The sequence below is a fragment of the Trichoderma asperellum genome, chromosome 4, assembly GCF_020647865.1.
Source record: "Trichoderma asperellum chromosome 4, complete sequence".
Classification (NCBI taxonomy): domain Eukaryota; kingdom Fungi; phylum Ascomycota; class Sordariomycetes; order Hypocreales; family Hypocreaceae; genus Trichoderma; species Trichoderma asperellum.
Window position 1 is genome coordinate 4,113,821 of NC_089418.1, and position 23,784 is coordinate 4,137,604.

The following is a 23,784-nucleotide window of genomic DNA, read 5'->3' on the forward strand; positions in this document are numbered from 1 at the left end:
CGTCTGCGGACCGACAAAACAACATAATGCCAGGACCATCGCCCTGTTCCTTTTTCAATCTCGTCTCAGCATGAAGCGCTGGCAATCATTTCATCGCACATCTTCTCATGGGATCTCTACTCGCCATTGCACCAACAAAGGACGAAATTCTGCATTTTCAGCCATGGCGGCTCCACCACTGTCCGGATGTCCTCTCAAGCGTTTGGAGATCCATGGCGGGCCCACCTGCAACACTTATGACGCTGCCAGCTTGGAGAGTTCCTTGACGGCTACCCTGGACGCGCAGAGATCTACCACGGGAAGCCATAGCAATCTATTGCTTCAATCTCACTTGGGGATGAGACGAGTAGTTCGTATTCTACCCGATATTTTCTTCTCTTTCTTCTTTTTCCTGTATACTTAACGGTCGTCTAATGGCATTAGTTCTCTATGCAACTCGAAGATCTGACCGCATCACCCGGCAGTGAAAGGGAAATTGTAGAAACGTATCAGCCGTCTTTGAGAATAAGGATCCAATTTTTTTGTACGGCGCAGACTGTTATATTTTATTTCGAAAAGGAACAAGACTTCGGTAACGCTATAATTATGCTCAAGCGCATTGGATTCCGCGTCCAAGATGGCGTCCCGCTTCAATTGCATACTTGTGCTACAACGAAGCTGGACCCTGTATCATCGAATCACTTTGGACCACGGTTAAGTTCATTTACTCCCTTAAGGAATGAAGGGCAGCAGCTTTCTCAAACCCACTTTTCGTTTACGTCAATGCTGAATTCCGACGTTCCCTTAACGCAATTACTGCCACCAGACACTCAAGGTCAATGCATTCATCAACCTTTACCCTACGACATGTCACAGGAGCCGGATCTGCAGTCGTCTCCAGTACCGGCATACGCCCCTCATATAAGCCCTCAACATGTTCATCTCAACCAACGGAAGAACACGTATCAGCCGCGAATTAGTTCTCCTTTGCGACATACTATCCGAATCAACGATCAAAGTGAAGCGAATAGCCTATCGCTGCCGAATAGTCAGCCAATCCCTGATACTGACCATGCAGAAATAACATCTTTCCCAAGTCATCGAGGTATCTCTGCTCCCAAATTGTTGTCCAACTTTTTGCAATTTCCTCAAGTTTCAGTTACAAATTATAATGCATCACTCGACTACCAATTTAGCCCCTCGGGAAGTCAAGAGAGTAATACTTCTGCTGAAAGCTGCTCACAAACTACAGCGGCCACCGATGACGATTTGAATTTACAACTCGGACAAGATTTTCGCAAACTAATGCCGCGAACGCGCAGTTTGCCATTTTTAAAAGGCAGAGATCACACTGTTGCTCAATTAAAGCCGAGAAACAAGTCAGATCAGCGGCACAATAACTCATGTGAGAAAGAAACGGTTCCTGAGAACGCAAATGTATTCAAAAAAGAAAAGGCCAAAGTATTGAAATCAAATAGTATCAGCTCTCAACTTGTTTTCCGTTGTACTCCGCCTCAGTCAAAAGCTCTGCAATCTGGCGACACTCCAACCTGTCGCCCATCATTTGAAGTAGCTGAGCTGCCCACCATGTTGATTACTGACCCTGCGCTGCTAGAGAGGACAAACAAAGCCACTTCACAGCTGCTTGATCAGTACAGGACAGATGTCAATCGGGGCTCTAATACTGCAGCATACGCCGAATTCTACTTGGGGCGGCTACAGGCAGTTCGCAGAGAGTTCTGGTTCAATGAACTAAATCAAATGGATGAAAGTGGGAGTGGAAATTTGTATTAAATCTAATTTGCCAATGGCTGCTGATGTTATCGTCCACGACCTTTGATCTATCCGTTATTTTGGGCATCTCGACACCACTTTTGAAGAATATTTTGGGTAGGACAATACGGCATGTCGAGATGAAGCTAGATATTGCATTGATTCGGCACTCAGTATGTATTGACCTGGCCTTGATACAGTACATATGGTGGTTTCCTCGCATTTCTTTTATGGAAAACGTTGGCATAGATGTCTGGAAGTAGAGAGTTCACAGCTAGCGATATGTACTCCAAGTCCTACATATTCGCTTTTTGTACTTTAAAGGTCCAACTTGAGGCAGTGGATGGAAAATATCATACGAATGATTGAATGCCTACGTTTATTGCTCCCAGATAACGACGTTGCCTGATGCCTGAGAGTTCGTCAAACAAAAGGAGTGACAGAGTGAGGATATCTCTTGAAGCATTAACGCCAAACATGAGCGATACATGTAATAAACATGGGTAGCCAAACAATAAAAGCTCTCTCAAGGGGAATCAGTAAAGTCAGCGCAGAGGAGGTAGTCTTGCTTTCCCAAGAAATCTTTCTCTTATTCCTACGCCTGCCTATCACCCACTGCACTCTTTCCTCCGCTAAAGCACCAACAGTTCCAAAAAAGAAAAACATGGCTATCCATCAAACGACGTAAAATAAAAGAAACTTCATAAACCCAGAAGAGTAAACGCAAAAGACGTGTATGAGAGAAAAAAAGAAAAAGAAAAGAAAATGAAGACATGATCAATTCAAACCGTCTCGAGTAAAAGCCGTGTTAAAACAAGTTGGTATCCTTCCTATTGGAGCCCCTTTTTCCAAGAAGAGAAAAAAATAATGAAAAGAATAATGATAGCAAAGAAAATGAAAAGCAGCAGTCTTTGTGGTATCACAGGTATCTCGATTCCATCTCTTTACTCCCTCATCTTGACGTAGTTACTCGGGAAAATGCCGTGTCGTGCTCCAATTTGACCGGTCCTAGACGTATCGTTGTTAGACTTGGACAATGCACCTAACAATTAGAAATGAAGCAACGCAAATACTCACCACCAGTCGTTATCGCTATCTGTCTTCTTCAGAATTGTGATGATATCGCCCTTCTTGAAGCCCAAGTCGCCAGGCTGGTCCGCATCAAAGTTGAACATGGCCACAGCCTCGTTCGACTTCAATGCAGCCTGTCGGTTTCCAAATGAAGGCTTTGGAGCAGTGGGACGGCCAGGGGGAACCTTCTTCTCTGCCGGCGCATCATGCCACCTGTAGTCGTCGCCAAAGCCTCTCGTACCACCACCCATCGTGTTTGAGCGCGACGGTGCATTGAAGCTCTCCCTGTCGTACACATCGTCCTGCCAAGTGTTTGATCTCGAGCGGTTGGACCGTTGGCCTTCGCCGTAGGCAGCTCCCTGGCGGCCCTCCCAGACGACATCGTCGTGGTTGTCGTCGTATACGGGCATATCGTTGTACATGGTGTCGTCGGACTGGCCCTGCCTCATGCCGGCAAATACCCTAGAATTGAGAATGGTCATGAGAGGAGCGGCCTGCGGCGGAGGCGGCACAGACCCCGTAAGCAGCTGCTGCGCAGTGTACCGCGTGCCATAGAGCTTCTCGTTGGCGTCACGGCGCTCGATGATGGCCGATCCTTCGAGCGACACACCGGCGAACAGGCCCTTGGTCTTGGAGTAGCTGAAGATGCCGGCCACGCTCTTGAGCGAAGCTGCACCGGCGGCCTCGGCATTGCGACCAACGGGTCCCGCAGCCAATGACACGTTGCCTCCCAGGGTGATGGACCCGGCCTGCGCAAAGGTCTTGACGGCCGAGGTGTCGTTGAGGATGAAGACGAAGTCGGTCAGCTCGAAGCCAATCTGGCCGCCAAAACCTCCTCCAAGCGTTCCAATAGCGCTGGGAGCGCTCCAAGTACCATCAGGCAGCCGAGCGACCACAAGGCCGCTGCCGAATCGACCAGATCCGAGGAATCCGGCCTTGAAGACGGTGATGATGGCGAGGCCCTTTGCATTGGAGAGGACCGACGGCGGGATGATCTTGTCCGGGCCAAACGCCTGTCGCGGATTGATAAACGACGTGAGGATCTTGCCGCACTTTTTGCATTCGGCTGTTTAGAAAGAATAAGTCAGTGTCAAGCTTCACTATTTTTTTTTTTTATTATTCCACAGAGAAAGCTCCTGCGAAGACGGCGCAGCAGGTGCCGGCAGCGCGCGAATTAATATCACTTACACGCCATGGAGGCGGGGAGAGGGTTGTTGATGCCCATCGTGTCTGACGTTGCCTGCGCAAGGCGGTCTCCCAAGCGATGCTGGCGAAAGGCAATCCGGAGGCTGAAGCAAGAGAGGCTGAAGAGGATATACAGATAAAACAAAAGTATATAAAGCGAGGACTGGACGCTGCACAAGAAACTGCCTAAAGAGAGGGTGGGTTGCGTCAGCACGTCCATACAGGCAAACAAAAAAAATAACGGATAATAAGCTGGAACTCGGCGAGCGCGGCGGGGTGGAGGGGGAGCCAAAGTCCGCGGTACAGGGTACCGTCGCGTGCGGGCAGGTTCCGGCGTATGCAGCGTGTATGGAGTACCTTTTTGACCGGGATGTCGCCTGTTGCACCCTTGTTGATCGTGACGTTGCTGTTTTTATGGGCTGTTGACGGTGGACGGCGCCCTGGAATTTAGCAGTTGGGACAGCGGGTGCAGTTATCGTGACAGCGCTCGGAGCAGTGCTGGAGGAGAGTCGGAGTTCGGCTGAGGCGAAAAGAAGTGCCAACTGGCGGCCCTTTAGGCTCCTGTTTTCCTAGAGCGTTCGATCGATCAGAGTGCCGCTCAGCCACATACGAGCATTCTTCATTCCCAAAGCTTCAGGGCCGGCGATGGCGAGAGACGAGAAAGAAAGGAAGAAGCAGGATCAACGCAGCAACGCCCAGCAACACGCGGCAACGCTTCTACTTATACGCAACGCATGGCATTACGAATCGTCGTAAACTAACTTGGCCTGCTCCCGTGTATTTCGACTAACAAACAGCTCGACACGCAACTCATCAGCACATTGGAGGCTTTGCATTGCACCGCATCTCCAGACCGGATTTCCGGCCCCACCGCCGCGTGGTTTGCGTGGCGGTGCGGAACGTAGTCGCTGCATGTCACTAAGACGCGGCGCTGGCACAGAAGAGCAAGAGAGCGCTGAGGCGCTGAAGCGCAGAAGGGCTGGGGGGGGACTATCCGCCACTGCACCAAAAGTCAACTGACTAAGAGCACTGCAACTGCTAGCCCTCTGGCGCAGCCTATCAAATCCGTCCATCCGACTCGTCTTCCCCGGTGCCATTAATCATTCCGACACCCTTCCATCCTGAGCCTCTTATCGCCCATCGTCATCCACTTGGAATCACCATCGAGACTTTTTTTCTTCACACGGTATCGAGTCTTTTGCTTGCCCTTTGATTTTTTACTTTACTTTTATCTGCGCACTACCGCCGCGACAGCCAATAGCGTCTTCGAGCCTCCTTGACGAACCCTTTCCAGGAGCGCAATCGGCTTCGTCGCCTCCCCCCCTTCGATAACTGATTTACGAAGGAGAAAAGCTGGGCTTTCCAAACTCCAAGGCGACGACACATTTCTCGCGATATAGAGTGCTTCGAGCCACACATAGAAGAGAAGCAAATAACTACAACAAAGCGTTCATCCTAAACCACCGCCACCATGTCTGAAGCCTACGAGCGTGAGCGCCAGAACAACGCTCGCCTGGAAGAGCTCTCCTCCAAAGTCACTGCCCTGCGCGGCGTCACCGTCGACATATACGACAATGCCCGTGCCCAAGATGTCATCGACCACACTGTATGCCAACTCTCTCCCAAACCTTTTGTCGTGGAAAACATCATCAAACACTTTTTTTTGTTGCGCTGTCGCTAACGGGATTTTCGCCCCCTTATTTTTAGTCTGATACATTCACATCCATGACCTCCCAATTCAAAGGCTCAGCGTCCCGATTAACGCGCATGGCCGCTTCGGGAAACAACGTCGCTATATTGAAACTCGCGGGCATCATCATCGGAGCGTTTCTGCTGCTCTACTATGGCCTCAAATTGATCTTTTGAGGCACTGGGCGGGTCGAGAGCGATGCGAAACAAAGCGGAAAACAAACATAGTCTAAGATGGTTATGGGCGTATACATACTAGACAGGCGGGCAAGCCGTGTACAGCTATCTTCTTTTTGTCGTTTTTTTTTTCTCTTTTTTCTTTTCTTTTTGGTAATTGTCCTTTAGGATATGGGGGAAGAATGCGGTTGGGCTTTCGAAAGACAATAAATACCCTTGGCGCGATATCCGGAGTTGTTCTTATTTGATTTATATGAGCACATCAATTTTTCTTATGGCAATAAATAAATTATGGAACATTATCAATTATACAATACTTTCACGACATAAATCAGATAAGATTCATCACACCACAGGCACGAGCAATCCCGTGGCCGCGCAACTCTATACCTCCTTTCTCTTTTTTCGTGCAATCTACAAGACTCCTATCATGCAAAACGCCCATTAACATGCCCACCTACCCAATTGTGCAACCAATAATTAGAACTTCTCCCTCTTGTCTTGCCAACTGCTTCATCATGGAAAAAAAGTAAAAAAGAGGACACCCTACTGCCAGACATTGTTGAACAGATCGTCACTGCCTCCAAAGCCTCCCTGGTTGGATGTCACGTTAGAGCTAGCTCCACCGGTGCTGCTCGCCCAGCCGCCAAATTCCTCATCAGCGGTGACCTTGGGGGCAGCTGGGGCAAAGCCTCCACTGGATCCGGGGACAATTGGCGTGTTGGAAAAGGCACCTCCCTCCCATCCAAGACTGGGTGCTGATGCCTTTGGCAGCGAAGGGCTCTTTTGAGCTATCGGGGCGGCCGTGGATGGCCCGCTGCTCCACTCGTTGCCACCCCAGACGTCAGCTCCCGATAGGTTGGCTCCACCCAGCGCGGTTGCAGCCGAGCTCGGTGCAGGCGCAGGAGCGGGAGCAACGGGCTTGGTCTGGGGAGAAGAGAGGTTGAAAACCGAGTTGGATACCGGAGCACTCGGTTGCGTGGCTGGCGGAGAAGTCGGCTGAATAGTAGTGGCGGGCGCAGAGAAATCAAAGAGATCGTCCATGGCAGAAGACGCCTTGGGGACAGGGGCCGGGGCAGCAGCCATGGGAGATGAAAAGTCCCCGAATCCTCCAAATCCGGAGCTGGAGTTGGACAGGGTTGATTGGTGAGAAGGCTGTGCAGGTTGTGTAGGCTTTGAGTTGAAGAAGTTGCCTCCGCTCAAACCGCCAAAGGCACTGCTGTTAGTGGACTGGGATGCTGCTGCCCTAGTGCCCAGGCTGGCAAAGGGGTCGACTGGTGCCGGCCTGGGAGCGGCGACATTGCCTATGTTCAAGCTACCAAAAGCATCATTGAAACCGCCCATTGAGCCGCCCACCGAGCCCTGAGAGTGGTGACTAAAGGTTGGGGAGGTCGGGCCTCCGAATCCCTGCTGCTGATACTGCTGCTGTTGCGGAGGCTGTGGCTTGGGAACGGAAGCATATAATGATAGAATAGACTGTTTAAGATCCGGTCTTGATTGAGCTCCAGCGGAGCTCACTCCAGGGGTGCTTGCAGGCCGGGGCGGCGTGTTAGCTTCGCCGAGGAAGTCCAGTCCGAGCAGAGAATCTTTGGTGCCAGTCGTCTTCGGAGGGGCGGGTTCGGCCTTGGGAGTGATCCTGCCAACGGGAGGCCCGCTAGTTGCTCGCACCGGTACAGGATCATCGCTGCCGATGAGGTCTCCCACCGCGGGCGCCGGCAGGGGAGCCTTTCGAGGTGCTTGGGACTGTCCGATCGAAGCCTTCCTGATCGACTCGTTCCTTTCAACAACTTGTTTCTCTTTGACGATACTTAATGGGACATCATCGTCTGCTGCAGCGTCCAGGGTTGCAGGGTCTGGCACCGGCCCATCCATTGCCCATCTCTTCAGCTCGTATTTGGTGCGGATAAAGTTCTCTATCTTGGATTCGGAAGGGGTGTGGCCGGGGGCCAGCTTCGCTTCCCAGTACTTGTTCGCGCGCGCATTGCCCCAGTTCAAGACGCTCTGGAGCTGTTCGTCGGTCCATGAGTCCAGGTCGACGGATTTGACTCTGCTAATGTGGGTTCCCATGCCACGGTGGATGCCAGAGCATCGGATGCAGATGAAAATGCCCAGATTCCAGCTGGCCCAGCGCGGGTCTGGAAGATGATTCATTCATTAGCTTTCAGTTTGGGGATGTAGATTGACATATTCGAGACTGAATTGGCGGCAGATTGACGTACGCTTGTTCTTCTTGCAATCAGCGCAGATCTTGTTGGGCTCGAGCTTCAGGAGACTTTTGATGGTCGCCTGGTTCTGCGCCGCCCGCTCGGCGCCGGGATTTGGAGCTCGTCTCGACATGGCGGTTCGAATTTCTGTGACAAAGCAGATGAGGATTCTATAGGCGAAGATTCGATATGTCGACGGGTTTTTAAAGTATGCGGTGCAAAGAGCAGGAAAATGGCAGCCTAAAGCAACGTGTCGTGCGTGGCCACTTTGGATCTCTCCAGCAAGTTAGTTGCAACTTGACCGCACCCCACGAAGGCCGCCTCCTGTATCAGACACAGCCGGGAAGACTTCGGAAATCCGGGGCGCTGGGTCGTGCAGCCTACCCTGTAGCCGGGGGGAGAGATTTGGTGGCTTTTGTGACGGCATTTGTTTTGCAGCAGCACCGGCTACTGTAGAGCTATGCCCAGCAGCTTTCGTCATCGATGTGATACAGTATGAGCATAATAATACAAATGAGTAAATCAGCATTTTTTTTTCTCATTGCGCATGGGCGAGACTGAGCGAGGCTATGGTGGAGCGGTGTGGAATAGAATACATGTCATGCAGATGCATCATTGCAATCTTTGTCTCGCTGTATGAAATAGTAGTGCCTAGCTAGACCTTGAAACAGTCCAGGCAGCTGACAGTATGGCTCGTGGCCTCCTACTTAAGTAAGGGGCGCTGAAGCTCCCAGATTCCAGCACTATGGGGCCTCAAAGAAGCTATTGCGGCCTAGCGCTGATTCTCCAGCGCTTCGCAGAGCCTAGAAGGCATAGTACAGTGTGTCGAAGCTGGCGCTTGGCCCTCTTTTGATGATGCAATTGACCCGATTCCATTGCGGCTATACAGCGATTTGTCAAAAACCTCGTCCCAGCTCCCCGGCGTCTTCCAAATACTACCTGCCAATCCAATAACGCACGTCAAAGGGTCCCCTCCATCGAGACATATAAGAAGACATCTCCGTCGCCTCTTGCTGTCTAAATCATCACCAACAACTTCGCCTTCATGCGCTTTGTGCATACATTCTCACGATTCATCTTCACTCTATCCAACTTCACTCGCGTTAAGCCCCCGCATCAGATTCCACAGCGCGCACTACAGCCTCTTCGATTGCAGTCCATGTCGAGCATCCCCTTCTTGAGCGCTCTATTTGGTTCTTCATCCAAACCATCATCCAACATGTCTTATCCTGACCAGCGAACCGATGACGAATGGCGCGCCATTCTGAATCCTAGTATGTCTTTTTTTTGTTCTCTTCTTTGTCAAGCGCTCATCTTGGTAACAATGTCTACAGCGCAATTCAGGATTCTCAGAGAAAAGGGAACTGAGGCCCCCGGCACTGGAGAGTTTAATAAGCACTACCCCAAGGAGGGTGCCTACACCTGCGCTGCATGCGATGCGCCGCTCTACAAGGCGACGCACAAGTTCAACTCTGGCTGCGGTTGGCCGGCATATTTTGATAGCATCCCCGGCGCGGTTACCCGGCACGAGGACCGAAGCTTTGGCACCATCAGAACCGAAATTGTCTGCTCCAACTGCGGCGGCCACTTGGGCCATGTTTTCAAGGGAGAGGGATTCCCAACGCCTACGGATGAGCGCCATTGTGTGAATAGCATCAGCTTGAAGTTTTCACCGGAAGATAAGGTGGTGGAGAATAGCAGCAACGATACCAAGGCATAAGGGATGGCCACTGGGGAGAGATTTTGCAATGTGTATAAAATTGGATAACCTGTATAAGATAGCGAATGGAATTTGAATTGGAAATACCCATATAATACTCCAGCTGCATCTGTTGGCGAGGATGTGCATGAATGTGTGTATATGTGCTTGGCAATCTAGATCTGGATCTAAGATTTAATCTAGCCTCGACGGGCATATCGTAATGAAACCTAGGAGTGACTACCTATAAGATAATCAAATCTGATCTATAAAAATAAATCCTCACATTAGAATGCAGGGAACATTCTATTTCGGAGGAAACATATCTGCACTCAGCCCACGATGCAGATCTATACAGTAATACAGGTCGGCATATTTTAAGCTTCCTGTTCTGACACCCGTACCGACGGTCTTAGAATAGCACCAACGTCATATTAAGATCGGCCAGTGCTATGCTAGGTGGTGCATGATAGTTTTTCTTGCCGCTAACCCTCCTTTTACCTTTTCACAAGCAAGCCAGAGCTGGAGTGAGCTAACAGCAGCTTCTCTAAGCATGTGCCTGCAAAGTCGATGCGGAGTGGACTGCCGCATTCAGCTAGACATGGACATGGAGTAGATTGTACATGTATAATACAGCCTGCACCTGACTTTTCATTACTCGAGTCACTATTACAAACTGTCCGTGGCAAGCGGGTGTCTGTTTCGACGAGACAAAGTAACGGGCTGCTTATGATTATTGATCGCACGCCCCGTGACAAGAGCCCGGAGGCGCATCAGTTGGAACCAAAAAAAGCTGGGGAAGCCCAGGGCCCGTCGGCATGTGAAAGCGCGCTAAGGAAAATGCGGGTAGTAGACCAGGGCGTTAGTTTCGCCGCATGCTCAGAGATGCCTCGGCCGACGTGGAGGGCTGACGCTACGACGTCGTTTTGTGACATTTTGGGAGACTGACAAAACATCCGAGGTCAACCGGAGCCCAGCTGCTGCTTTGATTATATACGCCGTGCACTGCATCCATTTTTCTCTCGCATCTTTGATTCTTGCCCCCTTTATAGCCTTTTTCTTCCTTCCATCACCTCCGTCACCACAGACCGAAGCATCCATCCCTTTCCCGTTGCATACTCTCGTCTTGATCTTTGTATTCTAGCTTTTCCACACCTTCATAATGAGCGGTAAGTGATTCTTGTACTACTGCATCTGTTTTTTTTTTTTTTTTTTTCTTCAGCGCCAGTCTAGTAAGCTAACACGACGCCTCGTTATAGCTGTCGCACGGATTTCTCAGATCGGAGGCCAGATCTCTGGCAACCCCACTGCTGGTGGCCGCGAGAAGCTGTTGGAGAAGCACCCCGACGATGTACGCTCTGCCACAAAGCCCCCCCTTTCTCTTCATCATCCACGCGCAGTCGAAATCTCATATACATACCAAATACTCACATGGATATCGCAATAGGTCGTCGTCACCGCCGCCTGCCGTACCGCCTTCACCAAGGGCGGCAAGGGAGGCTTCAAGGACACACCCGCAGGTGATCTCCTTGCTGGCGTCCTGAAGGCCGTTCTCGAGCGCTCCAAGATCAACCCTGCCCTTGTTGAGGATATCGCCGTCGGCAACGTGCTTGCTCCCGGCGCTGGTGCTACCGAGTTTCGTGCTGCTGCCTTCGTTGCTGGCTTCACCGAGGACACCGCTGTCCGAGCTCTCAACCGACAGTGCTCATCCGGTCTGCAGGCCTGCATCGACGTCGCCAACCAGATCAAGGCTGGTATGATTGATATTGGTATTGGTGCTGGTGCGGAGAGCATGAGCTTGAACTACGGGTGAGTTTAGGAAGGAAGAAAAAAAAAAGACTTGAAAGTAATGAGGACACAAGAGCTAACAAGACGTGTCATCACAGCCCTGCCGCCGTGTCCGAGTTCTCTGATGATTTCCAGCAGAACCAGGAGGCCGTCAACTGCAAGGTCCCCATGGGTAAGCTCTCTGAGGACATGGCCAAGGATCTTGGCATCTCCCGAGCGGTCCAAGATGACTTCGCCGCCAAGTCTTACCAAAAGGCCGTCAAGGCACAGAAGGCCGGCCTCTTCAAGGATGAAATCGCTCCCGTCAAGGCCAAGGTCCAGGATCCCAAGACCGAAGAGTGGAAGGAGGTTATTGTCGACCGCGACGACGGCATGCGTGACGGCATCACCGCCGAGTCACTCGCCAAGATTCGCCCTGCCTTTGCCAAGGACGGCAGCATCCACGCCGGTAACGCCAGCCAGATCTCTGACGGCGCTGCCGCCGTGCTGCTGATGCGCCGCTCAACTGCTGAGAAGCTCGGCCAGCAGATCATCGGAAAGTACGTCGCCGGCGCCGTTGTCGGCGTCAAGCCCCTGCTCATGGGCCAGGGCCCTTGGAAGGCCATCCCCAAGGCTCTCGAGAAGGCCGGCATCTCCAAGGACGATGTCGACATTTTCGAGATCAACGAGGCGTTTGCCAGCCAGTGCCTGTGGTGCGCCAACCAGCTGGAAATCCCCCATGAAAAGATCAACCCCAAGGGCGGTGCTATTGCCTTTGGCCACCCGCTGGGCGTCACTGGTGCTCGACAGGTTTCCACACTGCTGTACGAGCTGAAGAGAACGGGCAAGAAGATTGGCAACACGTCCATGTGCATTGGTACTGGTATGGGCATGAGCGCCGTTTGGGTCGCCGAGTAAAATATACTGGCGTAATATGAAATTGAATTTTGTACGAATAGAAAACGAGCTTTTTTTTTGTTACTGGTTCTCGTACCTATATAGGGAGAACAATCTAATATAGAAACTATTGGATACCTGATATTTACCGAGGAAATTGATTCTTTTTAAGCACTCTTACTATTTGCCAATGCACTTAAACATTTGATCACTTTTTCCCTTTTTAATATGTCAAAGATAAAATTGAAATGAATCCGTATAGTGTGTTTATGCAGCTGGCGCGGCCAAACCATTATGCTTCCCATGCCATCATCGTTTCTAAATATCCAACGCTGTATCTGTTGTTACTGGACATTTTTTTTTTAATCGTCTTATGCCATCTTATTCAAAAGCCTTCAATCTGCGTGCCAATATTCTTCCGCTTCGCAATCTCAACCAACTCGGTTCCAACCACCAAGTCCATCAAACCCACCCCGACGCTCTTGTACACGACGGTGCCGTCCCGTAGCCAGCGCGAGAGGGCGTCATCCTTTTGCTTCTCCTTGTCTTTATCAGACACGTTGCTCGAGGTTTTCCGGAAGTGCTTACCAAACGGCGATCTGCTGCGTGTAGATGTAGATGTCGGACTCGAAGGGCTTGATGGCATGTCGCTGTAAACTGTATTCATGGAGGGGCTCCTGTCGGAGATGTCTAGCTCTGAGAAGGAGGAAGTTTGTGACATGACGTCGGAGGCTTCGGACTCTGATTCGTCGACGGCCATTTTGTGAAGCATGACAAGTTCGCCAAGTCTGGGGTGGCAATTGTTAGCTCACTATATCTATATAGATGCATGTATTGTATGGATATGCGGCGTGCATGATATGCTATGGGCACTTACTCAACCAGCTGGGTGGGGGGAATCTTTGCGGCAATGATCTCTCCAGCTTCTGACAAAACTCCGTCTAGTGTGTCTACCACAATAACGCCACCTTCATCGGCATGTCTGTGGAAATGTCTATGGCCCTTTTCACGGGGCTTTGTGACCAGCTGTAGGAGACCTTCGGGCAGCTCCCTCATCTCTGGTGTATAGCTTCCCACCGCAACGATGAGCCTGCCCTTCTTTCTTCCTTCATGGTTCGTCAAAATCGAGGCATCAAACAGCTCTTCCCGAGACGGTGTGCAGCAGTAGATAATGTCGGCGTTGCGGATATACTCCTTCTGTAGGCGGTTGAACTCATGGAACGTAGGTGTCAAAATTGTAAACTTGGCCGCCTCCCAGCCTTCCCGCGCCTTTACTTCGGGAGGGATAATGGCAAACTTCTTTAGAATGCGGCCGGCGCTGTCAGAGAAGCGGTGGTTGATGATGTTGACGTGCTTGACTGTGCTACCCCTCATCATGAGCGCGAGGCGGACGTGCCAGTAGGCTTGCATGCCGCTGCCAAAGACGGTTATCGTCTTGACGTGGTTGCGGCGGTAGACGAGACATAGCGAGGCGAGGGCAGTGCGGAAAGCAGTGAGGGTGCTGGCGTGGACAAGACCAATGGGCTTTCCGTCTGGAGAGAACAGGTTGACGACGCCGGTTGGACTGATTTGCTGGATGGTGGGGTCCTTGGCTGCCTCGCCGGAAGTGAGAGATACCACTTATATGAATGTCAGTTGATGAGTGCTGAGAGTGCGTGAGGCTCTATAAATTGAATGTATGTGTATGTTTACCTTTACAGCCCATGCCAGAGGGACCGCATGATGGCATATACAGCGTCGTGGCCTGAGTATCGGGATGCAGCGTGGATACTCGATGCGGCTGCTGGAAGACGCCTAGGCCATCGGTTCCCAGACTTGTAGAGAAGGCATGAAGAGCACTGGCCAGTGTCTTTCGGAAATCCTCCAGCTCATCTAGGCTCAGATTTTCTAGGATATCCTTGACCTGCTCATCTGAGAGAACAGTCAAAGTCATGTTGGCAATGAGGGTATTACCACTAGACTGTTTTCAATTAGCTTCAGGTGCATCCCGCCATAGGATCCACAGAATAGATACCTTGCGAACGAAAATCACAATGCTAAAGTTTATCAAGAGAATAGCTATGTTCGCTAAGAACTCTTTGGTGTGTTATGCAGAAGTGTGTTGGTAAATACGGCGAGTGATATGATGTAACCGTCCCTCGGCACCGGCCCGGCGTTGAGGAGTCCGGTGGGGAATCGAGTCTGGAACGGCGCTCAGTCCCAGTTGACATAGCCTCACATGCTCCTGGACTGATTCCCCACAGTCGTGCTGTTGATAAGGAGTCATCGTCGTATTCGGCTGGTTCCTTTTGGCGGAAGGCGAATTCGAATTCTGGGCTTGGCTTGGCGGTTACTCTATGGGCATGGAGGGCATGGAGGGCATGGAGCCGGGAGGGTTGATATTCCAGATGCCGGCCGATGCACTGCAAGTCTGCTACGTAGTCGACGATCCGTCTACGCTGGTAAGGCTGGATAAATAACGCTCAGGCACCGGATCAACGGGCCGTGCTCGCATGGAGAGCGCACAAATCCATAATCAGGCGAAAAGAAGGAGATCAAAACCGAGCCCCTCACATGTTGTGGCGAGAGCGTTATGCTGGTTCGTTGTTTGTCTGGACTGGTCCAGGCATGTACTTTGAGGAGACGGCACAGGGCCGAAGCAAAGTTTAAAGGCACATTTGCTGTGCTAAGGGCGAATCAGCAGTGACATTGACTCCGCCACAGCGCCTACTGTAGTAGGCAGGTAGGTAGCATACAGTATTTGTACGAGGCATAGAGTAATGAGATGAAAGATTGGACAAGCGATTTCGCCGTAGCCTCCTTGCCACGTACTGGCCTACGTCACAAAGGATGCGGGCGATATCAATGTATTGAGATGCCTAGAGTGAACAATGATGCCTGGAGGATTGTGAAAGAAGAGGCGTGGTGATGAAGGGGAATTGAATTGGAGTATATAATATATAGTATGTACTAGGTAATATATAAAGAAAAAACTGAAACGCTGATTGAGGGTTCCAGCTTTACATTACGATACAGCATCTGTCGCCGTCTCAGAGCACGGGGTACCTGCGCCAGGTCGCCGGTACAAAACAGCGGGCGCAGCAGATTCGTTTCTGCCCGCTAAGCCCTGTGCCTCGCCCCTAAGCAGCGCGTATTCTCTACCTGGCGCATCTCGTACCCGCCTCGTTCCTCGTGGAAACTCGCTCCTTCGGCCGCTATACCGCAAGGGGTACTAAATCTACCTGGCCAGAAGAAGGCTTGTCACCCTCGTCTCTTGGACAACGTTCCTGACATTCCACTTCCTCCTCTGCCATCGACAAACCCGCAACCCGCAAATCGTCTCCAGATCCTCGACTCAGGCTGCATAGCGCGCGATTCTGACATTTGACTTGCCGTCTCTCAATCGACTCTCGATTTGTAAGGCCGCTGCGCGCATCGCCAACTACGAGTGATACGCTGTTCTAATAGCTGCCGGATAGCTTCGTCTACAACCCGCCAAAATGACGCTCAGGGAAGAGTTCCAGACTCGAAATTTCAGTATGTGGCCTTTGCGAACGTCGAAACCGTCGTGGATTTGAATCGCGTTGATGCTGACCATGTCCTAACAGGTATCTACGGACAATGGTAAGCCGCTGATGCGCCAACCGCTCTTTGCTCCTGGCTCTTCGCATATGATTTTCAGCGAGATTGCTGTTCGAACCAGTCTCACGATTCGATGCGCGACGTTGATATAGAGCCGGAGGCTTTACCTCCTAGAATAGACTGAAAGAGAGGATGTTTTCTAACACAATGCCAACTCTAGGTTCGGCATTCTGTCCATGATTCTCTGTTTCGCAACAGGGCTGGCCAATATCTTTACGCTATTCTCTAGGCATGCGCTCTTGATTATATTCTGCGCCCTTGCGCTGTAAGTAACTTGCGCTTTCTGAAATAAACTGGTTGCTAATCAGGCGACAAGGGCCTCATCTCTCGTCATCCTGTTCATCGAAGTGCCTCTCCTGCTCAGAATCTGCCCGACATCCTCCAAGTTCGACGAACTCATCCGGAAGGTCTCGTCCAACTATATCCGAGCAGGTACCTACGGCGTCATGTCTCTCATCCAATTTCTCAGCATTATCGTTGTGAGCTCGAGTTTGATCGCAGCAGCCGTTTTCCTAGCGCTTACGGCCATCTGCTACGGCCTTGCTGGACTCAAGGGCCAGGCTTTCATTGGAAGCAAGACCCTTGGTGGTGCAGGCATTGCACAGATGATTGTGTAAAGGCTCTTGTGACCTGGCATCTACGGTGAAGAAAGAAAAGGGGACAAGGAGAGTAGCAGAGACGAAGACTTTTGACGATACGTTTTATTGCATGAAACGACGTATGATTCGAATGAGCTGGGCGGAGTGATGAGACTTGGGACTTGGACAAAAAAATTTTGCAAGCAAGGCAAATGAGTTGAATTTTTTCTAGCCTGTATTTCTTCTGACTGCTTGCCTGGGGGTGTTTGTGGGCCTTTTTATCCAAAGGGTATTCCGGCGTCAGGAATGAGGCATGACCTATATGGTTGATTTCAATAGCTGCTTCTGTGCGTTTCTCACAGGGCCATGTTTAGTGAAATAGAGTTTCTAAATGATGTTTACTGTTGATTTTTTATCCTTCATTTTCATTGTCTTATTTTTCTTTCTGGTTCATGGTGTCCAGATTGTCATAGTCGGTATATAGAGATTTGAGTCTAGCAATTGGCATCGTGTCAGATCTTGGGCTGGCCATTGTTCAGCGACTGTGGCCAAAGAACAGGCCTTTGATATGCTGTATCCATACTCCAAAAGAAGATTCACAGATGAAAGGTACTAGCGCCTGTCTGAATGATCAAGTTTATTTCTGTTGTAATGTAGCTTACAATTGCATTTCCGCATTAAGTATCGGTGAAGAAGTTCAAAAGGCTAGAGTTTGGGTTTGAATCACGCATCAGCCCTTACTCAGCATCTGAAGCTGACACAGAAATACCAGAATGGGCGAGGGCATTTCAGATTTTTTTTTCTCCTGCTCCACTGAAGTCTGGCGCATCTTGATTGTATCTCTCATATGAGTAGCTAAACATTTGCGAATTGTGGGCTCTCCATACGCCTGTGGCGTCTGACAGCTCCAGCAGATGATGTAGAAGTGGATGTACCTGGCAATGATTCTGCTTGTCCAGCGTAGCAAAACAAAGAACAAAAGCAAACGGGAGATCAAGTATCCATAATGTTTCGAAATATAGATGAATACCTATTATAAGAGGCTATGACCAATGAAAATGGTCGCGGGAAGTGACAACGCCATGCATACAGGGGTTGAGAATCACACAGACGCTTTAGCCATTTAAAACAAAGGTCATACAACAGACGGGGAGCCGAGTCTGCAGATCTCAAAGCACTGTTGGGACGCTGCAGGTCGAATCACTTGCAGCTCCTAATAGGCGGCAACTTCTTTAACTAAATAAGGAGACATGCAGAATAGCACTACCAACAATGTACACAAACAAATCTCCCGGCCAATGAAGATGAATCAAAGAGGTGTGTCTGTCAATTTGGGTGCTTGGCGGCATTACTGGCGGTGAGCAGCCGAGAGAAAAATTCTCATGCGGCGTGCGTGAAGCTCTGCCGTTTGCTCCTACATGATGCCGGTTTTTTTAGTCGCATTAGCTTTACAGGTCACCCGATTCGATTTATCCAGCTATGAAGGAATGATCTCGGTGGTGGGGATTGTGCTAAGCTACTGTCTACGCAGTGACGCAATCAGGACTCGGCTGAGGATGACGATGAGAGCGATGAAGACGCTATTCCGTCAGAGATTCGAGATTTGCTGCTTTTCATGGATCATGAGGAATCACTCCACGCGTCTCTGTACCACCAGCTCGTACTCACTCTGCGCTCCGTTGAGCGCCTGCAGATGCATCAGTAGTAGGAGGTACCTACATATAAGACGCGCAGTGTAACGCCAGTTGAATGCTTGACCACGGTTCAGCGTGTGTGGCGTAGAGGGGTCACAGGATTACGGTGCGGCTGACGGGCTATCTGCACTGTGCCCCCAGCGTCCCATTGGGCGGGGCTGCCACCGTTTCAATGAGCAGCCACACAGTATTTGACAGACGCCCCGCGGCCCATGAGGCGCTATCGCTTGCCAGAATTAGCGCACAGGCCTCCCAACCGTCTCCCAATAGCGGCGTCGGCATAGATAAGCTACCAGGACCTGACGGTATTGTTCGACAGTTCCAGCTCTGGAAAGCCTCTTCAACCCTGACTATCTGCAGTTTGTGCTGTTTTCGTTGCTAGAATCCGATTCATGCTGCTACACCTGTAGTTCTATTGAGGTATTCAGTACCGGCTCGAGAAGCAATCGCAATTGGTAAGTTGCATCCATGTCCATGCTATGACGCCGTGGGGGACAGATGGTCATCGTCGTCATACAGTACGGCTGGCCGCCAGCTGTCCCCCTATGACTCCTCTGTTACGCATCTTTGCTGTGCAATCGATTCGCATCCTGTGAAGGGCTGCTCATTGCCATGATCCCAATTCTGACGCTGCGATCAATGGGCTCATTGGGTTTCGCACGCTGGCTTTGGGCACCCCTTTTGTGTTGCAGCCTTAGTCCTGTGACATCCCACTTTCCGCTGCCGAGTCAACACCACAACTGACTCTTCGTGGCTTCTCTCTAGGACATTTCGTGCCAAATCCGTTTCGAGATTCGATTCTATACAGTTAATACGACAATTGATAAGCTGTTTATCTTTTCCGACTTCGCTACGCTTTTATATCTACTTCTTTAAATGATTTACATACTATGACGGCACCCACAATGCAGCAGCCAATCATCCCCCCTCGTCCGTCCAAGAGCCCGGCCAAAGACCTCGCGGCCGCCAGCTCTACACCTCTGATCCCGCCACGACCGGCTAACAAGCGAATCGATCGCTCAAAGTCACCTAATCCCGATCGATTTGCCCAATCGCCCTTCACCGATGGCGCAATTACTGTGAGCCCTCTTGGGACCCAGCTTAGCCCAAGCAACTCCCACGGAGGCTCTGGCGAAGGCATTGATCACTCTGAGAGTGTGCCGATGCCCTCTGTTGGTGAAGAGGGATTGGAATATAGCGTCATCACTTCCGAGCTGCAAGGACCGGGAACCGAGGATGCAGAGCAGACACGCACTGTCGCCCAGGACCTCAAGCTCCATGCCCCTAAGCCTTCTCTCCCCGCTGCGAGTGCCAAAGAGCGGGTTATGAATGTCACTCGCACCGATTCGGACAGGGCTGCCTCGTTTGGCATTGGAAAGCCAGGACATCTCGAAGGCCGATCAACCTCCCGCAATGGCTTGAGGAAGAAATCTAGCACAAGTTTCTCTGCTACAAGCGAGGACCAGCAGCTTGATGATGAACATGGCATTCCCGAAATTGGACAGCGAGTCCCCATGAACCCGCATCTGGGAGACGTCCAAGCTCCATCGCCTGCCCCGACTGATGGAAGCGGTAAACACCATAGCCGCAAGCTCAGCTCTCGTGGTCTTCCCCCTGGAAGCTATGGAATGCACGGCCACGGAGTGGAACCTCAGGATGAGCTTGATAAGGCTTATTACAAGAAGCACCCTGAAGTTATGCAGCGAGAGCATCATACCCCGCTGCACGATCATCGCCAGACCGATTTTGCTCTGAGCAGCAGCGATCTCAACAAGCTAGTCCGAGACACAGCTAACCGTAAATCTATAGGTTGGTAGAGACTTTTGGATTTAATTCTTTAACCAGCATCAACTTTGGCTAATCTTACTTTGTACAGATTTTAGTGAGCAGCATGGAACTCCCAACGAAGAAGTTGCGTTCCAAGCTCACGAGGAGTATGCTAGCCGCATGGCTACTCCGCGTCCAGTCTCGATAGTTCTTGACACGGGCGCACCATTGGAGGACCCCGGTGCATCTGAGAACAAGCCTATTCATGTCGACGATCCTAAGCATCCAGAGCAGTATTCCTATGGCGCTGAAAGCCCGGTCGAAGCCCGTGGGGACGAGTTCGAGGCTCCTATTCTTGCCGCAGATGAGATTGAGAAGGATGCTAGGCGACCCGCTCAGCAGCCAGCCATTCGGCCCCATCTCGATCGCAACAGCAGTTCGTATGATGGCACAAGTCGTCCAACTAGCCGTCCCTCTAGTCGACCGACGAGCATTTACAACGCTCATACCAACCTCGACTTTGACCACACTCCTTTGGAAGATGTTCGCGAATACGAACCTCTGTTCCCTGATGAGGCCGCCAAGAAGGAGGACGAAAGGCGTGAAAGCAAAGACGGGTCAAAAGCACGTCACTATTTCCCTAGCAAAGATGTTTGGGAAGATGCGCCGACCAGTGTTCACTACACCGCGGAGGTCTCAACCCCTGATAATGCAGAGGAAAATGCAGAGGAAGACGCCCAACGAAGGAAGTCGTCAACGCATCCTGAGAATCGCCCCATGACTCCGGCTCAGATATTTGCTATGCAGCAAGAAGAGCTCGCCGAGAAGGAGGCAAACGGCAAAAAGCACAACTTCTTACCCATCTTGGAGCAACCTAAGCCTACTTGGGTCGATCACCAACCCCATCTGAAGAGTGGGAAGTCAAGTACAGGTCATCGATTCCCCAGTAAGGATGTCTGGGAAGATACTCCAGAGAGTCTTCTTTACGAGGCAGAGGTAGAGGAAAAGCCAAAGAGCGAGAACAAGCCTGAAGTCCCCGCCCGGCCCTCAAAGAAGCTAACTGAACTGCTTTCACATAAGCCTGCTATTCCTGAACGTCCAAAGTCCACTAGACAGACTAGCGGCGAAGATGTACCCAAGCCGCTGGTACCTACTCGGCCTGTCAAAAAGGTCTCAGCCGACTCAAAGGATGGGGAACTCTCCAAGCCCAAGCCCCCAGTCCCCTCTCGTCCTGCTGGAAGCAAGATTGCCGCTCTACAGGCTGGATTCATGAGCGATTTGAATAAGCGTCTGCAGCTTGGACCTCAGCCTTCGAAGAAGGAAGAAGCGGAGAAGACCGAAGCGGTGGAGGAAAAAGATAAAGTCATACTGTCCGATGCTAGAAAAAGTCGGGCTAGAGGACCACAGCGTCGCGCACCAACCAAGAGCTCAGCCCCAGCTGCTGCTGCACCATCAGCCAAGGAGCCCGCCGCTGTCACGCTATGCTTTTCTCAGCCGCAGACAATTTGGAACATTGATCCTGATCATGGCGACGTTCATGTTGTTTCCGACTCACTTGAGGTCCCTGAAAAGGAAGCTTCTGAAACCGTACTAGAATCAGAAAGACTGCCTCCCGTGCCGATAGAGAATGAGAAACCCGCTGAAGTAGAAGAGCCTAAAGCAGAGCAAGAGAAAGAGACGGAACACGCTGCGAAGGTGGTAGAACCCGAAGCTCCCAAGGAAGCTGCTGAGCCCGCTGCTTCAATCGAGCCTGTACAGTCCGAGACTGCGCCGGAACCTGAACCTTCGACTGAATCTGAAGAACCCAAGATCCTTGAGAGCGCCAAAGAGCTCGAAATCACCAAGGAGCCTGAAGAGATCAAAGAGTTGGGCGAAACCGAGAAATTAGAAGAAGTCAAGAAATCAGAAGAGCCAGTGAAGGAAGAAACACTTGCGGCAAACATGGCTGGCGAAAGCATTTTGGAAGCGAAAGTGGAACAGAACGATGATACAAAGGAGATAGAACCCGTTGAGGTTGCAGACGAGGTGAAGGCTTAGAGTAGGTGGTTTGATGTGCCCGGGCCATCTTTTTTTGGTCTTGTGCACAGATCTACCGATGAGACTGGTTCCCTTAGTTTTGCTTTCTGAATTTTAGCTACATCAAGGTCTTGAGACATAAACTCGCTCCTACCACTAAATCGAAGCTGTATTTCACTCTTTTGACAGTATAACTAAGGATTTCTTTACCGTCTTTGTGTGAATTAGACTTGGGCCAAAACAGAAAAATTTGGAGATTTGAGTGAGATGTGTACTCTCTATAAATAACATACGCACATACATATATATAATACATAGGATAAGCTAGTTTGTGCATGTGAGCTATTTTCTGCTCCATGAGCTTCTCTCCTGACTCTGGCCCTCGCGCTCCCTCTCTAGTAGGCGATCAAACTCTCGCTGTGCCTGCCCCCTGGCCAAGTTCTTTTCCTCATCGGCGCTCGAAAATGTATAGCTTTCCCGGGGGTTTGTCCTTGGTACTGCGCACCTGATTCAGCCTCTGATCCCCATCCGCCTCCAGACTGAGGCTTCTCCCATGTCTTCCGACCTTGCTGGGAAGAAGGTTGGTATTGGGCTTGTTGTCGGATGCGGTCCCACGCTGAGCCGCTGAAGTTATTTGAGGCATCTGAGCTGCTTCTTGCTTCGGGTGCGACGGGTGAGGCGTCATCAAAATCATCGGTAAAGGAAGAATCCCATGCATCAGATCGCTGTTGCTGGGGCTGCGGAGGTGGTGTCATGGAGCTGCGGTATGACGTCCAAGAGGACTGCGTTGGTGCAGCAGCTGGGGCCTTTTGCTCGGGTTCTCTGTATTGCTGATTCGAGTTCTCATACTGCGCTGCTGACTCCCATGCGTCATTGATTTGCTCGCGAGCTTCCGGGCTGCCTCCGAGCAGAGTGGCGCCTTGGGCGCCTCCATCGTGTAAGAGCGCTCGTAGCCTAGGATCCTGCTCCATCTCTCGACGCTGTCGCATAAAGTTTGCGCCCTGGAAGACTGGCTCTCCAAGAACCCAGAGGGTACCGTAGTATGCGGCGAAGCGGGCGCTGTGCCACATGAACTTGAGGCCCGGGCTGCCGCCGATGGGGCTGAAGCGCTTGAATTCCGGGTTGAAGAAGGGGAAGCGCCATGTCTTGCGGCCACGGTAGGCCATGTAGCCTGCAAATCCGGTCATTGCCCATTTCCACGCGAGCAGGTTGTGAACACTCGACAGGAAGTGCTCCGTGAGGGCCTGGGTCTCTTGGTCCTCAAAGGCCCTGTTGTTTACTGCGGCGAGCGATAGGACGGTAGACTCGGCCAGGGCGAGGGTCTGGGCCTTTCCGAAGCCGCGGAGCTGTGCGTAGAAGGGCGCCTCGTAATTTTGAAACAGGCGCTGGATCTGTTCGTGGATCTGGGGCTCGAATTGCTTGCGGTTCGTCATAGCCAACTGGCGGCGCTCTTCGATGGCGGCTCTGGCATTGCGCATGTATTCCGACCGGCTCATGTGTTTGTAGTCGGGATTCTTGTTGCCGCCCTCGCCGCCGGCATTGTTTCCGCCTGAATTGTCCATTTTGCCTCAGCAATGTGACGCGAAGGTAAAAAAGGAATTCAATGTTTCGTTCAGAGGTGACCCCGCGAAATCTCCCGGGATCGAGCCATACCGAAGGGGCCATTG

At 51.1% G+C, this 23,784-nt stretch overlaps 11 protein-coding genes across 13 annotated transcripts; 7 read left to right on the forward strand and 4 right to left on the reverse strand.

The window, feature by feature from the left end:
* Positions 1-34: 34 nt before the first annotated feature.
* Positions 35-2,138, forward strand: TrAFT101_012044 (uncharacterized protein). 2 transcript variants are annotated; one of them, XM_024904126.2, is made up of 2 exons: positions 35-349; positions 424-2,138. In XM_024904126.2, the coding sequence occupies exons 1-2, from the start codon at positions 71-73 to the stop codon at positions 1,771-1,773; spliced, it is 1,629 nt and encodes a 542-aa protein (XP_024759155.2). In that variant the 5' UTR covers positions 35-70; the 3' UTR covers positions 1,774-2,138. The 2 variants fall into 2 exon arrangements, with proteins under 2 accessions (XP_024759155.2, XP_065984247.1); XM_066129452.1 differs by having other exon boundaries at positions 35-2,138.
* Positions 2,098-4,914, reverse strand: TrAFT101_007738 (uncharacterized protein). 2 transcript variants are annotated; one of them, XM_066128131.1, is made up of 4 exons: positions 4,366-4,914; positions 4,012-4,194; positions 2,830-3,889; positions 2,098-2,760 (listed from the first exon to the last, which is right to left on the reverse strand). In XM_066128131.1, the coding sequence occupies exons 2-4, from the start codon at positions 4,046-4,048 to the stop codon at positions 2,697-2,699; spliced, it is 1,161 nt and encodes a 386-aa protein (XP_065984248.1). In that variant the 5' UTR covers positions 4,049-4,194; positions 4,366-4,914; the 3' UTR covers positions 2,098-2,696. The 2 variants fall into 2 exon arrangements, with proteins under 2 accessions (XP_065984248.1, XP_024759154.2); XM_024906846.2 differs by having other exon boundaries at positions 4,012-4,555.
* A 214-nt stretch (positions 4,915-5,128) lies between these two features.
* TrAFT101_007739 (uncharacterized protein) lies at positions 5,129-6,197 on the forward strand. The gene is made up of 2 exons (XM_024904125.2): positions 5,129-5,614; positions 5,716-6,197. Exons 1-2 carry the CDS (start codon positions 5,480-5,482, stop codon positions 5,872-5,874), a joined length of 294 nt encoding a protein of 97 aa, XP_024759153.1. The 5' UTR covers positions 5,129-5,479; the 3' UTR covers positions 5,875-6,197.
* TrAFT101_007740 (uncharacterized protein) lies at positions 6,027-8,654 on the reverse strand. Its single transcript, XM_024900492.2, has 2 exons — positions 8,094-8,654; positions 6,027-8,009 (listed from the first exon to the last, which is right to left on the reverse strand). The coding sequence occupies exons 1-2, from the start codon at positions 8,209-8,211 to the stop codon at positions 6,421-6,423; spliced, it is 1,707 nt and encodes a 568-aa protein (XP_024759152.1). The 5' UTR covers positions 8,212-8,654; the 3' UTR covers positions 6,027-6,420.
* A 349-nt stretch (positions 8,655-9,003) lies between these two features.
* On the forward strand, positions 9,004-9,950 carry TrAFT101_007741 (uncharacterized protein). Its single transcript, XM_024900487.2, has 2 exons — positions 9,004-9,352; positions 9,413-9,950. Exons 1-2 carry the CDS (start codon positions 9,124-9,126, stop codon positions 9,796-9,798), a joined length of 615 nt encoding a protein of 204 aa, XP_024759151.2. The 5' UTR covers positions 9,004-9,123; the 3' UTR covers positions 9,799-9,950.
* A 780-nt stretch (positions 9,951-10,730) lies between these two features.
* On the forward strand, positions 10,731-12,594 carry TrAFT101_007742 (uncharacterized protein). Its single transcript, XM_024901984.2, has 4 exons — positions 10,731-10,946; positions 11,037-11,128; positions 11,225-11,586; positions 11,664-12,594. The coding sequence occupies exons 1-4, from the start codon at positions 10,940-10,942 to the stop codon at positions 12,460-12,462; spliced, it is 1,260 nt and encodes a 419-aa protein (XP_024759150.1). The 5' UTR covers positions 10,731-10,939; the 3' UTR covers positions 12,463-12,594.
* An 84-nt stretch (positions 12,595-12,678) lies between these two features.
* Positions 12,679-15,039, reverse strand: TrAFT101_007743 (uncharacterized protein). The gene is made up of 4 exons (XM_024900585.2): positions 14,456-15,039; positions 14,134-14,401; positions 13,319-14,060; positions 12,679-13,229 (listed from the first exon to the last, which is right to left on the reverse strand). Exons 2-4 carry the CDS (start codon positions 14,372-14,374, stop codon positions 12,827-12,829), a joined length of 1,386 nt encoding a protein of 461 aa, XP_024759149.2. The 5' UTR covers positions 14,375-14,401; positions 14,456-15,039; the 3' UTR covers positions 12,679-12,826.
* A 667-nt stretch (positions 15,040-15,706) lies between these two features.
* Positions 15,707-17,055, forward strand: TVP18 (Golgi apparatus membrane protein tvp18). Its single transcript, XM_066128132.1, has 5 exons — positions 15,707-15,837; positions 15,900-15,957; positions 16,029-16,044; positions 16,223-16,327; positions 16,379-17,055. The coding sequence occupies exons 2-5, from the start codon at positions 15,921-15,923 to the stop codon at positions 16,677-16,679; spliced, it is 459 nt and encodes a 152-aa protein (XP_065984249.1). The 5' UTR covers positions 15,707-15,837; positions 15,900-15,920; the 3' UTR covers positions 16,680-17,055.
* Positions 17,056-18,506: 1,451 nt separating this feature from the next.
* TrAFT101_007745 (uncharacterized protein) lies at positions 18,507-19,146 on the forward strand (the record flags this gene model as incomplete). The annotated part of the gene is made up of 3 exons (XM_066128133.1): positions 18,507-18,693; positions 18,745-18,789; positions 19,100-19,146. 3 exons carry the CDS (start codon positions 18,507-18,509, stop codon positions 19,144-19,146), a joined length of 279 nt encoding a protein of 92 aa, XP_065984250.1.
* A 78-nt stretch (positions 19,147-19,224) lies between these two features.
* Positions 19,225-22,138, forward strand: TrAFT101_007746 (uncharacterized protein; the record flags this gene model as incomplete). The annotated part of the gene is made up of 2 exons (XM_024909995.1): positions 19,225-20,143; positions 20,211-22,138. The coding sequence occupies 2 exons, from the start codon at positions 19,225-19,227 to the stop codon at positions 22,136-22,138; spliced, it is 2,847 nt and encodes a 948-aa protein (XP_024759147.1).
* An 83-nt stretch (positions 22,139-22,221) lies between these two features.
* On the reverse strand, positions 22,222-23,747 carry TrAFT101_007747 (uncharacterized protein). The gene has a single exon (XM_024898730.2). The coding sequence runs from the start codon at positions 23,677-23,679 to the stop codon at positions 22,513-22,515; it is 1,167 nt and encodes a 388-aa protein (XP_024759146.2). The 5' UTR covers positions 23,680-23,747; the 3' UTR covers positions 22,222-22,512.
* Between the last annotated feature and the right edge of the window lie 37 nt (positions 23,748-23,784).

What these genes read in the sequence shown, in the direction of transcription:
- TrAFT101_007738 (XM_024906846.2), bottom strand. Translation starts at nt 4,228, where the DNA reads ATGGACGTGCTGACGCAACCCACCCTCTCTTTAGGCAGTTTCTTGTGC. An exon ending in TCTCCCCGCCTCCATGGCGT is followed by an intron (nt 3,890 to 4,011) that starts GTAAGTGATATT and finishes CTTTCTAAACAG; the next exon opens with CCGAATGCAAAAAGTGCGGC. An exon ending in GATAGCGATAACGACTGGTG is followed by an intron (nt 2,761 to 2,829) that starts GTGAGTATTTGC and finishes CGATACGTCTAG; the next exon opens with GACCGGTCAAATTGGAGCAC.
- TrAFT101_012044 (XM_024904126.2), top strand. Translation starts at nt 71, where the DNA reads ATGAAGCGCTGGCAATCATTTCATCGCACATCTTCTCATGGGATCTCT. An exon ending in ACTTGGGGATGAGACGAGTA is followed by an intron (nt 350 to 423) that starts GTTCGTATTCTA and finishes TAATGGCATTAG; the next exon opens with TTCTCTATGCAACTCGAAGA.
- TVP18 (XM_066128132.1), top strand. Translation starts at nt 15,921, where the DNA reads ATGACGCTCAGGGAAGAGTTCCAGACTCGAAATTTCA. An exon ending in ATATTCTGCGCCCTTGCGCT is followed by an intron (nt 16,328 to 16,378) that starts GTAAGTAACTTG and finishes TCAGGCGACAAG; the next exon opens with GGCCTCATCTCTCGTCATCC.
- TrAFT101_007740 (XM_024900492.2), bottom strand. Translation starts at nt 8,211, where the DNA reads ATGTCGAGACGAGCTCCAAATCCCGGCGCCGAGCGGGCGGCGCAGAAC. An exon ending in TGATTGCAAGAAGAACAAGC is followed by an intron (nt 8,010 to 8,093) that starts GTACGTCAATCT and finishes ATCATCTTCCAG; the next exon opens with ACCCGCGCTGGGCCAGCTGG.
- TrAFT101_007739 (XM_024904125.2), top strand. Translation starts at nt 5,480, where the DNA reads ATGTCTGAAGCCTACGAGCGTGAGCGCCAGAACAACGCTCGCCTGGAA. An exon ending in AAGATGTCATCGACCACACT is followed by an intron (nt 5,615 to 5,715) that starts GTATGCCAACTC and finishes CCTTATTTTTAG; the next exon opens with TCTGATACATTCACATCCAT.
- TrAFT101_007743 (XM_024900585.2), bottom strand. Translation starts at nt 14,374, where the DNA reads ATGACTTTGACTGTTCTCTCAGATGAGCAGGTCAAGGATATCCTAGAA. An exon ending in CTCTGGCATGGGCTGTAAAG is followed by an intron (nt 14,061 to 14,133) that starts GTAAACATACAC and finishes CATTCATATAAG; the next exon opens with TGGTATCTCTCACTTCCGGC. An exon ending in CCCCCCACCCAGCTGGTTGA is followed by an intron (nt 13,230 to 13,318) that starts GTAAGTGCCCAT and finishes TTGCCACCCCAG; the next exon opens with ACTTGGCGAACTTGTCATGC.
- TrAFT101_007741 (XM_024900487.2), top strand. Translation starts at nt 9,124, where the DNA reads ATGCGCTTTGTGCATACATTCTCACGATTCATCTTCACTCTATCCAAC. An exon ending in GCGCGCCATTCTGAATCCTA is followed by an intron (nt 9,353 to 9,412) that starts GTATGTCTTTTT and finishes CAATGTCTACAG; the next exon opens with CGCAATTCAGGATTCTCAGA.
- TrAFT101_007742 (XM_024901984.2), top strand. An exon ending in TGGAGAAGCACCCCGACGAT is followed by an intron (nt 11,129 to 11,224) that starts GTACGCTCTGCC and finishes ATATCGCAATAG; the next exon opens with GTCGTCGTCACCGCCGCCTG. An exon ending in AGCATGAGCTTGAACTACGG is followed by an intron (nt 11,587 to 11,663) that starts GTGAGTTTAGGA and finishes GTGTCATCACAG; the next exon opens with CCCTGCCGCCGTGTCCGAGT.
- TrAFT101_007747 (XM_024898730.2), bottom strand. Translation starts at nt 23,679, where the DNA reads ATGGACAATTCAGGCGGAAACAATGCCGGCGGCGAGGGCGGCAACAAG.